Raw genomic sequence first — 13545 nt, forward strand, 5'->3', positions numbered from 1 at the left:
CCGCACATTAGGAAAGCTCCAGCCACCTAAGCTGACATTACAGCCTCTGATAGCAACTGAGCTCCTAAACCCATCCTAAAACTCTCTAAATACCAGAGCTGACTGATCCTGACCATATATGAAAATGGCATATATTTAAAAGAAACCACCCTGCCTCTCTCGATAAGCTGCAGCTCCGGATCCTGTAAACCCCCACCTCATAAAGCACCGGGCCCACCCGCAGATTACAATACAGATCCGGCTCACGACCTACTCGGATATCCCAGCACCCTCCTACACCCTGTACCAGTGTGGTGGACCTCTTGAGTGCCGATCTTCTCTGATACAGCAGAGCCGGACAAGCCCCGACGAGTCACGCTGCAGGTTAGGCCTATCACCAGCTCTCCCGGCAAGCGGCAGGATAATTAGGCCCTAACCGGCATCTCACCGGAACAAAGACCTACTACGAGGTGAACAGGAACTCACCCTGTGCTCCGTTAGACTCAGTTTGGAGTTGGCTTCTACACCGGAGGAAGACTTGCGGAACACTGCCGACTCCCGGTCCTGCCACTATTAGTTCTGCGCCACAGACATCGCATTGGGGAAGGCCTCCCCGCAAAAACAAAACCAGGTACCAAAGCTTTGGGGATAGAGATACCCCGTAATGCATACAAATTATAATAAACGCTCCACACTTACAAGGAGAATTTGTAGCTAAACGCATCAGGGTCTCTAATTAACAGGGCACGATTCTCCCTTTGCGGTAAGATAGGATATGAAGCCTCCAGACCGTGCACATTAACTCAGCACGCTGCCTAATAGAGAACTCTGGCATATCAAAAACAAATCACTTCTATCCTATTTGAGTGCTTATTATCGCACTGCACCCTCTCTCACATAGATAACAATTTCTCCCTAATAATCTCTCATATAACTACATTGGAGTTACAATATCTATCAACTGGTCTCTCATTTTACAACACGCTTGGGGCATGCCTGGCAAACGGGCAAATAAATCTGACAAAACAAGCTCTACTAAGCCTATGAGCCACTATCTTAGGCCTATAGACACAGCTAGTGACCTTAGTGGGAGTGAAATGGAACCACTACAGGACAACTGCAGCGCACCTATAACACACATTAACGCCAGCCATTCCCAGTGTATTACTAAAAGCGACATACATAACTTATCATCTAAGGAAGATATTCAAAGTGTACTAAGCGAGATGCGAAGTTTATTTGGAGACTTAAGGAAAGACCTCTCTGTTCTTGAAACCAGAGTTATCAAAACTGAAAAAATCTCACTTGATAATATGACTCTGATCCGTCAAAATACAACTGACATACAAAACCACACAGATAATTTGCAGTTTCTCAATGACAAAATAGAGGACATGGACAATAGGGGGCGTAGAAACAATTTACGCTTTCGTGGTATAACTGAAGCTGTTACCCCCCAAAATATAGAGGGATACTTGCAAGCTCTATTTTGTATTATCAAGGACACCCCAACATCCCCTGAGATTCCCATAGAAAGGGCACATAGGGCTCTTAGGCCCAAACCACCCAATAAGGCCCCTCCGAGGGACATAATAGTCAGATTTTTAAACTACAAAGATAAAGAAGAAATTCTCCAAGGTGCCAGAAGAAAACATCCAATCACCCACGGTGGTGAAGAAATACAGGTATTCTCGGATTTGTCACCTATGACCTTGCAGAAAAGGAGAGACTTAGGACATATCACATCTGCCCTCAGAAGCCGTGGGGTCCCCTATAGGTGGGGCTTTCCGGTTTCAATAATAGCCACCAATAATAATAAAACATCAATTTTCAGACCAGGAATGGATCACAGAGACTTCCTTGACAGCTTGGCGATCTCAATCGCCCCCACGACCACCTCTGGAGTGAAAGATTCACGACTACCACCAAGATCACCACAAGAACACCATGCTGAAGTCTCTGAGGGGTAAAGTATATGAAGCCTCAGGGCTCTGAACTGTAACTTTTCAAGGGACTTTTTGCACCTTATCACATTTGTATTTAAACTTTAAACGTGTCTTGTATTACCAATTGTGGCTTCTGTGCTAAACCTATTGTACTTGTGAGGCCCACCACCTATTTCCTTAGGGAAATTATCTAGGTTTTAACCATGTCTCACTACTACTATGTATAAACCTAGTCATTTTATCTGAAAATGACCTTGGGGCGTTAGAGGTACAATCAGATTAAGGTGAGCATTCTATACCCCATTGCAAATAACCGGAAGAGGCCCCTGGTAAGGGATATGATGTGCCCCAAGGCATCTAATGCCACAAGACCTCGACATAGTTGCCCCTCGTGAGCATTTATGGCCCATAGATATAGCATAAACATGTGCTCATAGTGTTAAATATGCACAGATGTGAGTCCTGGAACCTATGCAAAGTGATTAAGAGACATTATGACTTCCCATTTGGAGATATGATTTTGTTTATCAAACTGCTACTTGTATAATGTTCAATATTTAACCTGTTTCACGTTTCATAAATGTTTTCACTGCAAAAACAAACATATTGTGTTTATGGGTATAAATTGCTTCTCTCGGGGTTGTCTGGCGTGTACCTAATAACAAACACTATGAGATAACAGGGAGCACTACTCTTTAATGTATACATGTGAGACATGGTCAGCATGCACATACAACTCATTTATATATATATATATATATATATACTTTAGTCAATTAACTACTGCCTTCTCCCTGAAAAGATCTTGGTATTTTTAACGCCCACACTATCTCACTTTGGTTGCTTCCCCTCTTTCTTAAGAGGAAATACCACTAGACCTCCATAGAATGTATTGGAACACTATACTAGCTATTCAGGCTGCTCATTAAACATACTCTCCACATTTAACGTACCTCAAGAATTTATATAACTACCTAACACTCAATCCGCACACGTACAGCCCTATGGACGAGAGTTAAGCAAAACATTCTCAGACTGGTATTACATCTCTTCAAATGTTTTCAAGAAGGTTGGTTAACAATAATGTTTATATACGCTATTTAAAAATGTTGCTTGTATTTTATAAGTTATATATAACTTACGTCAGTGAAGGGGCTTTTCCCCTATTTTTGTACTCTTTGTTCTGTTATAAGGTCTGCCTGGGACATACCTGAGATCTTAGGTCAACCACCCCTAATTCTACCTTGTTACGAATTGTTGGACGTCACCTTTGCACCAGGCATCTGCTACCACCCCAACTCTTTCCCACCCATTTACACTTTCCCCTCTCTTCTACCCTTTTTTTTTTTTTTCTCTCAGATTGATCATCATGCCACAACAATATAAGTCTAAGAGATTTAGTGACCATTCCATAAATATCACAACTATTAATGCAAAGGGTCTAAATGACCCGGGCAAACGCTCTATTGCTTTTAGGGAACTGCAAAAGTCTCAGAGTCAGATAATTCTACTGCAGCAAATGCATTTTAAGAAAGGTAAAGAACCCAAATGGAATAACTCCAGGTTCCCTCTTGCATATTTCGCTTCAGGCCAAACTAAAAGAGGGGGAGTGGGCATAGTATTTCACAAGTCAGTCCCCTTCCTCCCTACGCTTATAGAAAAAGACCCTAACGGACGCTTCTTGCTACTGGTGGGGACCATTTTTGGACACTACATAACACTAGTTTCCGTGTACTCGCCCAATCAGGGTCAGGAGACTTTTCTAAAACACATCTCGGACTTAATCTTGGAACATTCTAGAGGAATCACATATTTAGCGGGCGTCCTTAACTTAGCTGTCGATCCTTTAGTAGATACCTCAAGGGGTATATCCTGCACTCCCAATTCGACAATCAACCAGGTAAATGAGATACTAGCCAATTTTAAAGTTCCATGACGTATGGCCCACATTACACCCGACGGCTAGGGATTTTTCATTCTACTCTAGCCCCCATAATAGCTACTCCAGACTGGATTACATATACACTGACTCCTGCGGTTTATCACTCACCCACAACTGCTCCATTGATCACATAACCTGGTCGGACCACGCTCCTGTCTCGTGCTCGATCCTCTGGCCTGATATTCCCATTACACATAATACGTGGAAGTTAGACGGCTCGATTCTAGATGACCCCCTTATCTTTAAAGATATTGTTAAAACACTAAAAGAATACTTTGAGATCAATACTTACCCAGACACTACGCAAGAGATTATATGGGAAGCCCACAAAAGCGTGATCAGAGGATCCCTGATCAGACATAAAGCCTTTCTTAACAAACAGTATAGAACCAAATACAATACTATTCAGGCACAGATTGCGTTGCTTGAGGCTAAACACAAAACCAACCCATCTTGCATGACTACACTAAATGACCTAAAGAAAATTAGGACTGAATTTCAAAGACATTTAACACAGTCACATCAAAAGAAAGCTCTGCAGCTGAGACAGTATTATGAAGGAGTTGACAAACCCGGTAGAATCCTAGCGAGATCTCTTAAAAAGCAACAACTTCGTACGCACATTCACTTCCTTAAATCACCCGACGGTAGGGAGTTGCGCAGCAGTGAGCAGATTACAAATGAGTTCTACAAATACTACCACTCATTATACAACATTCACAGCCCACCACACAGGCCAGATCAGTCAGCTAGTGACCTACAACACGAAACGAGTGTTGACTCTTACCTTGGTAATATAGAACTCCCCACTCTATCAAAAGAGGATTCTGACCTTCTAGATTCCCCCATTACAGTCGAGGAATTGTTTGAGGCCATTAAAGACTCACCAGGTGGAAAGAGTCCAGGGCCTGATGGTTTTTCCATGACATATTACAAGAAGTTTAAGGAGGTTCTGGCAGGCCCAATCCTCCAGTTATTTAACAGTTTACGAGATCGCCCCTCACTTTCACGAGTCCTTTTAGAAGCACATATTACTGTTTTACCGAAGCCAGGTAAGTCAGCTGATACCCCAGGTCATTTCCGCCCCATATCCCTGATCAATTCAGATATGAAGCTGCTGGCGAAGATTCTGGCAGCCAGACTTAACAAATATCTGCCGCAGCTGATCAGCAATGATCAGGTGGGATTTGTCCCTGGCAGAGAGGCCAGGGACAACACTATCAAGGTGACTCAGCTGATTACTCACGCTAGGGTCTCTGGCACACCGTTGGTGCTCTTCTCCACCGACGCAGAGAAGGCCTTTGATAGGGTAAACTGGGTCTTCCTGCGTCGGGTACTGGAAAAGATGGGATTTGGCCAGGCGTTTTTGAACTACGTCTTAGCCTTATATTCCAATCCTAATGCTAGGATTAGAGTCAACAACACCCTTTCGGACCCACTAGACATAAAGAACGGTACTCGGCAAGGCTGCCCTCTGTCCCCACTCCTCTTTGCCCTGACCATTGAGGTTCTCGCACAAAAAGTTAGAACGAATCCCTGCATAAACGGCATAAGAGTGGGGGACGTGGAACATAAACAGGCGCTTTACGCTGACAATGTCTTGTACACTCTGACTAATGTATCAAAATCGCTCCCTGAATTACTGGTGGAATTAGGGGAATACGGAAGGGTCTCTGACTTTTCTCTTAATCTGAGCAAGTCGGAGCTCTTGAACATTAATGCATGTCCAAAAGCAATACAGAACTTACAACAAAAATACCAAATCTCTATAGCCGCCAAGAAGTTAAAATACTTAGGCATTTTCCTAACTCCTGACCCAGCAGATCTCTTTAAATATAATTACGTTCCTCTTAAAAATGAGATTGCCGCTGATCTCTCCTCATGGAGAAATAGATACATATCCTGGCTGGGCAGAGCAGGAGTCATTAAGATGAATGTTCTGCCCCGACTGTTGTATCTGCTCCAGACACTTCCCATTACACTACCAAAAGGCTATATCGCCCAAATGCAGAAACTCATTGAGCAATATACATGGGATAATATTAAGCCTAGGGTCCCTAAACGCACAATGTACTTACAAAGAGACAGAGGGGGCTTGGGCCTGCCTGATATTTCTAAATACAAAAAAGCTATAGGACTGCAGAGGATAGTGGAATGGGCTCATAATCCTAAACACAAAGCCTGGGTGGTCTTAAACAGACAAATTTTGAAGGTTAGTAATGTGGGCTCACTGGCATGGCTTCCCCCTGCGCAGCGCCCCAAGATAATTAACAGATATCACCTATTTGAAGAGGCGTTCAGCAACTGGGACTCTACTGTCATGACCTCCACTAACATCTCATCATACTTTTCTCCTCTAACACCAGTTATAGAAAACCCGGAGATACCCTACCACAGATTGGGATCTCATAGAATTATACCTTACAGAATCAGGGAGGGTTCAGTCATGGGGGTTGTAGAATCTGGACAGATTAAATCGCTTGAATCTCTCAAGACATTTCAACCCAATATCTTCTCCTCGTGGATGCACTACAATCAGTTAATACACTTTATCTCAAACCACAAACGAAAGCGAGAACTGGACAGATCTCTTACTATATTTGAGAGTCTATGCACTAGGGACTCCCTCCCTGGACACTTAATCTCCCTCATATACAAAATAGTGACCTTGCAGGGAACAGACTCACTCCCGACTTACACTACTCGGTGGTCAGAGGACTTAGGGTTGGACATCGATTTAGAACAGTGGTTAAAAGCGTTTAAACTTATAAAAAAATCATCGGTCTCATCGACCATACAAGAATCACATATTAAGCTCTTTAGTAGGTGGTACCTAACGCCTATCAGATTGCACAGATTTTTCCCAACGGCTAGTCCATTGTGTTGGAGGGGCTGTGGAGATCACGGCTCCTTACTGCACATATGGTGGTCTTGCCCCATTCTGGCGCCTTTTTGGAATGAGGTTGTGCGTAGGATGTCTGAGATCTTGCACATCCAGGTCCCGATGAGCCCGGAGATTATGCTCTTCCTTAGGCTACCCAAGACGGCAAGCCAAGTACACCTGGCACTGCTGCTACTCATGCTTACTGCTGCGAAAAAGTTGATACCAAGAAAATGGAAGACCCGCTCGATCCCTACCCTGGGAGAGTGGAGCCTTCAGGTAGAGGGGTTGCTGACCCTAGAGAGATACCACTACCTTAAAAATCACACATTAGACAAATTTGAACTTCTATTAGCATTATGGCGCGGCACAATATAAAGCCCTTGCTGCTGGATGAGAAATCTCTGATTTTTATTTTTTTTTTTTTCTCCCTCCTCATTCTCGGTCCTTTCCCCTCTGCACCCCCCTTTTTTTTTTTTTTTTTTTTTTTATTCTAATGACCTAATCCCGACTCTCCCCTCCCTCCACGCAAGTTGTTTGATACATTGTTTTCACAGGTTCATCTAAAAATTGTTTAAAATCAGTATGATTGTAAACTCATGTTTCCAGCCTTGTCCTGGGAACGGGAGCATATTTCAATTTGAAGTGTATGTCTTTTTTAGCCACTAATTACCCATGTATTTTTCATAAGTGTTATATGGCTTCATCACGCTTGTATCTTTGTTATTCAATAAAGCTCTTTAAAAAAAAAAAATGAAGCTTCTGTGGAACAGATTTGCAAGGCTGTAACTTTGTTCCTCTTTGCATACTTTTTCAAAGTTATATAAATTTTATACTTTTGCCTCAGCTGAGACTTCTTTTGGGAGAAGGGTTCTTCAGGCAGTGGTGCCTTCTGTTTAGGTCTGCCTGTCTTGTACCTCCATTATCATCTGTGTCCTCTAGATTGTGTATTGATTCCCACTAGTAATTGATGATTCCGTGGACTCACCATATCTTAGGAAAGAAAACATAATTTATGCTTACCTGATAAACGTCTTTCTTTCCGGATATGGTGAGTCCACAGCCCACCCTTTATTTAAGACAGTTATTTTTTCTAAAACCTCAGGCACCTCTACACTTTTGTGTTGTCTACTTTTTCCATTTTTCCTTTCGGCCAAATGACTGGGGATTATGGGTAAGGGAAGTGACATATATAGCAGCTTTGCTGTAGTGCTCTTTGCCTCCTGCTGGCCAGGAGTGATATTCCCACTAATAATTGATGATTCCGGAAAGAAAGAAATTTATCAGGTAAGCATAAATTATGTTTTTGTTGCACAACTTGGATGTTGTGCGTGCTCTAAAATTCTACCTACAGGCGACTAAGGATTTTCACCTGTCCTCTGCCCTGTTTGTTTGTTTCTCTGGAAAGCGTAAAGGTCAGAAGGCTATTGCTACTTCTCTTTTCCTCTGGTTGAGAAGTATGATTCGTTTTGCCTATGAGACTGCTGGTCAGCAGCCTCCTGAGAGAATTACGGTTCATTCCAATAGGGTTGTCTCCTCTTCTTGGGCTTTTGAAATAAAGCTTCTGTGCAACAGATTTGCAAGGCTGCAACTTGGTCCTCTCTGCATACTTTTTCCAAATTTTATGGATACTTTTGCCTCTGCTGAGGCCTCTTTTGGGGGAAAGGTTCTTCAAGCGGTGGTGCCTTCTGTTTAGGTCCGCCTGTCTTGTTTTTCCTCCATAGTCATCTGTGTCCTCTAGCTTGGGTATTCGTTTGATGTTGTGGACTCTATATCTTAGGGAAAAAAAACTAAATTTATGCTTACCTGATAAATGTATTTATTTCCGGATATGGAGAGTCCACGACCCCACCCTTTAATTTAAGACCATTATTTTTTTTTTTTACTAAACCTCAGGCACCTCTACACCTTTGTGTTATTCCTTTTGCCATTTCTCTTCGGTCAAATGACTGGGGATTATGGGTAGGGGAGTGACACTTAACAGCTTTGCTGTGGTGCTCTTTGTCTCCTCCTGCTGTCCAGGAGTGATATTCCCACTAGTATTTGACGTTCTATATCATCTCCATATCCGGAAATAAATTTATCAGGCAAGCATAAATTTTGTTATTTTTGATATAAAGCAGAGTCTGAGAGACTGTTATATCGTACATAATGTTAATGTACCTTTGAACACTTCACGTAAGGAGGCAGTTTTCTTAACTTTTTTTTTTACACATCTTTCACTATGCTAGGTAAATGATGTGCTGTGGTTAAACATAGTATCTCGTTTTACACTATACTGTCTATAGTCAAAGTATGGAGTAACTCAGTTATGACTTTTTAATTTTCACTTTTGGGGGATACACATTTTTTTGGGTGGGGGGGTACCTTGTGTGCTTTGTTTGTCACAAGAGAAGTTTTTGAATGGCTTTACCATTATAAGATTTGTGTTTATTTAAATGTAACTTTGTAAAACAATAATAGGATGTCCTGGTTTATTATTGTTGTGGTACTTGGTCACTAGCATGGCAGCTGTTTGGGCAATATATTTTTTATTTTTTGCAATCCCCAGTCTCTTTGCTTTACAGCCCAAACTATGTAAATGCATAAATCTGGTAATTGACTAACATTGTGACCACAGGAAGACCTGATAGAAATTACTATAGCCTGTGGTCTCTCTGTCATTAAACATTAAAAATTAAGGGGAAATAAAACCCCAACATTTTCTTTCATGATTCAGATGGTGTAAAATTTGCTTATATTATTAAATGTACTTTGTTCTTTTTGTATCCTTTGTTGAAAAGCAGGCAGGTTTTTACTTCTATAGTACTGGACCAGTTATAAATGCTATTTAATAAATGCTAATTAATATTGTCCAGTATAAAAATGTGTGTGTATTACAATATTGTAATGCCTACTATATTTATATAGTTTAAATTTGCAGTAATTAAAATTGTTAAAATATTGTTTCTGGTATAGCTTTAAAAAAAGTTTTGTTTTTTTTCTTAAATCCCTGAAGCTGTGGATCTGCTAGAAAAGATGCTAGAGTTGGATGTGGAGAACCGACTGACAGCCACAGAGGCATTAGAGCATCCTTACTTTGATGAGTACCATGATGTAGATGAAGAAACTGAGGCCCCACTTTATGATGATTCCCTTGAACGTGAAAAGTTATCTGTGGAGGAATGGAAAAGTACGAAAATTATTTATTATTGCTTAATGAAAAAACATGGAAGGGAACTGCACTCCAAGACCGGATCAGGTACACATCCTGTGACTCAGTAACATCCAGCCCTGGGTGCTAAATAGCACTCCAAAAAAGCTGTGATGTCACCAGAGCCACAGGCAGTTAACCCCAGTCCGGAATGGGTGTAAGAAACAAGGGAGATTACAAATAAAAAGTAATACAACACATAGAAACACCCAGCACTCACCAGCTAGCTCACAGCTAAGATAAAATCACAACTGGAAAGGTTAGTCACCGCATCTGGCCAAATGGGAAAGCTCAGGCATCACGTCAAGGTCCTTTCCTTAGCCTGAGTCCCTAACACAGGCACACCATCATGCGATCTCACAAAGCCAAACAAACTGAGAACAAAGAAGGGCTGCACAGGTGGCTGTAATCGCCCATAGAAAATACAAAACATGGAAGGGAACTGCACTCCAAGACCGGATCAGGTACACATCCTGTGACTCGGTAACATCCAGCCCTGGGTGCTAAATAGCACTCCAAAAAAGCTGTGATGTCACCAGAGCCACAGGCAGTTAACCCCAGTCCGGAATGGGTGCAAGAAACAAGGGAGATTACAAATAAAAAGTAATACAACACATAGAAACACCCAGCACTCACCAGCTAGCTCACAGCCAGATGCGGTGACTAACCTTTCCAGTTGTGATTTTATCTTAGCTGTGAGCTAGCTGGTGAGTGCTGGGTGTTTCTATGTGTTGTATTACTTTTTATTTGTAATCTCCCTTGTTTCTTGCACCCATTCCGGACTGGGGTTAACTGCCTGTGGCTCTGGTGACATCACAGCTTTTTTGGAGTGCTATTTAGCACCCAGGGCTGGATGTTACTGAGTCACAGGATGTGTACCTGATCCGGTCTTGGAGTGCAGTTCCCTTCCATGTTTTGTATTTTCTATGGGCGATTACAGCCACCTGTGCACCCCTTCTTTGTTCTCAGTTTGTTTAGCTTTGTGAGCTCGCATGATGGTGTGGCTGTGTTAGGGACTCAGGCTAAGGAAAGGACCTTGACGTGATGCCTGAGCTTTCCCATTTGGCCAGATGCGGTGACTAACCTTTCCAGTTGTGATTTTATCTTAGCTGTGAGCTAACTATATATATATATATATATATATATATATATATATATATATATATATATATATATATATATATATATATATATATATATATATATATATATATATATATATATATATATATATATATAAATAAATAAAATTGAACCACTCACGTGATTTGACCTCATCCAGTATGAGGTATAGATAAGACACTTGTTATAGTTGGTATAATCGATGTCTCCTTCTGCTCTCCCCTTTTCCAGCTTCCCACTCTGATCCTTCAGCTCCTGGATTATCACAGTATAGTCTCTGTATCTCCAGACTGTAGATGTGAAACTTAATCCACTCTTAGTGCCAGGGTGCATGTGGGGTATACAGGGGCAAGCATAAACCGTAGTACATGAGGTATAGTAAGAAATAACAAGTTCATTTATATATACAATAACATGTAGACACACATATAAATAGCTAATGATAAAAAGCCGATTTGTGTGGCTGTAATAAAAAGTGCAGCATGAACGGATAGGGTCAGTAATAGGATATTTATACTTTACACTCCCTCCGTTATTGAGCTGCTTGTAGTTTGTAAAAGTCTAGGCCCACTCTACACCTGGTAGCGCTTGGTCACAATCACACAGCTCTGTGTGATACAATGTACCGTTTACTCCCGGTGTCAGTCGAGTATCGGGCCGTCTTTGAGTGCTGGTGAGCACCCAGGGCTGAGTTTTGCAGGGTCATAGGATGTGTAGCCAGTCTAGTTTGAGAGTGCAGTCCATTTCCTTGTTTTACATTTGTCTGGAGAAATTACAAATGGCCTGCGTCACCCTTTTTATCTAAGTGTGTTTGGCTAAAGGCATGCATTGTGTGGCTGTAGGTTAGGAACCCAGCAAGGAAGAGTTGACGTGTCTTTTTGTTACGACCTTTGAAGTTCTGACTTAAACTGTTGCTATATTGTACTAATACATGTTTTCATTCTCTTCTTAGAATATACTTATGAGGAGATTATTAGATTCACCCCTATAATGAGAAAGGATTCAAAACGCAGGAGTGGCCTGTCCATCAGAGAGTAATATGACGCATCGACTTAGGAGAAACTGGACATTTTGAGAACAGTTCTCTGCATTTTCTGTAGAATTTTGTGAACTCTTCACTATATACATTTTATATATTCATGCAAAGACAATGCTATATATGAGTAAAGTCATCAGAGAACAATGTTTTTAATTTGTAAAGAAGACATTTCACAAGCAACCAAGAAACAATGCTATTGATTTGTCTACATGGCCAGACTCAAATAGGACTAAAGTGACTCTGTTTTTATTAAAAGGACAAGTAGGTGATACAAACTCTTATGTGGTTTAATTTTTAACAAAAGGTCAGTCAAGTACTTCCCACCCTTTTAATACTTTGTAATATGATATATATGTAATTCATCATACATATTTAAATGAAAAAAAAATGATAAATGTTTGTGTATGAAAACAGAGCATTATACAAAGAGGGTTGAAGAGTATCCAGATTTTTTTCAAGGGCTGCATAGGTGGAATGTATAATGTATGTTAAAAATTGTAAACAAAATGAGTTTTAAATACTTGTAGACTAAGCTTGGTAAGCAGATATTTGGTAATACAGTTCATAATTTCTGATTCATATGTAAAAAGAGTAATGCCCCTTAAAAATTGTAATACACAAAGTTTGATATTTTATCTGTATCAGGACCTTGAAATACAGTAGAACTGCATAATCAATCAATAAATGAATAATAAAAGACAATGGAATAGCACTGTCTGAATTTTAAATGAGTAGTAGATTTGTTTCCATTTTCCTTCACCCTGTATCATGTGACAGCCATCAGCCAGCCACAAAAGGCTTTTCTGGATGTTTTGTAAATATTTTAACTCCTTAATGAATAACTTGATTGCCAAAAGTTACACAAACACATCATTTCATTGATTGAGACAAAGGCTACTGGATGATGTGAATCAAGACAGGGGACGTTGAGGTAACACTGAGCCAACAAGAATGTTCAGAGGCATCTTCCAACATGCAAGGTTTGTTTTTGTTTTTTCAAGAAACTGGCTTCAAAAGTTTGAGCTTCACCTTTCTAAAATAAGATTATAAATTAAAAACAAATTCAGGCAAGTGAGTCAGGATTTATCAAGTAAAATATAAGAAAACCCCTTTTGATATAACATTTGTAGAAATTAGCTAACCCAATTAAGCAGCCTCCTTATTGGCGCAGGCCAATCAGGAATAGCAAATTCTTTCTGCATATCCATCTGAATTCTAGACATGTTTATTGGAGAGAATCGTTCGGTCTAAAATTTTAAACCCTTTCGCGTGGCCTGACTTAAAGGGACACTAAACCCAAAATTTTTCTTTCATGATTCAGGTAGAGAATAAAATTTTAAAGAACATTCCAATTTCTCTTGTAAGGTGTATCCAGTCCACGGGTTCATCCTTTACTTGTGGGATATTCTCCTTCCCTACAGGAAGTGGCAAAGAGAGCACACA

General features: G+C 40.7%; 1 protein-coding gene across 1 annotated transcript in view; it reads left to right on the plus strand.

Annotated features, from left to right (window-relative positions):
- Positions 1-12804, plus strand: part of MAPK13 (mitogen-activated protein kinase 13) — a 252293-nt gene extending 239489 nt beyond the window's left edge. The window contains exons 11-12 of the mRNA XM_053706810.1: positions 9747-9920; positions 12016-12804. Coding sequence (XP_053562785.1) covers positions 9747-9920; positions 12016-12101 — 260 coding nt within the window. The 3' untranslated portion in view covers positions 12102-12804. The remainder of the gene's footprint in view (positions 1-9746; positions 9921-12015) is intronic.
- The last annotated feature ends 741 nt before the right edge of the window (positions 12805-13545 follow it).

Source organism: Bombina bombina, chromosome 3, assembly GCF_027579735.1.
Source record: "Bombina bombina isolate aBomBom1 chromosome 3, aBomBom1.pri, whole genome shotgun sequence".
In the NCBI taxonomy this organism is placed as follows: Eukaryota; Metazoa; Chordata; class Amphibia; order Anura; family Bombinatoridae; genus Bombina; species Bombina bombina.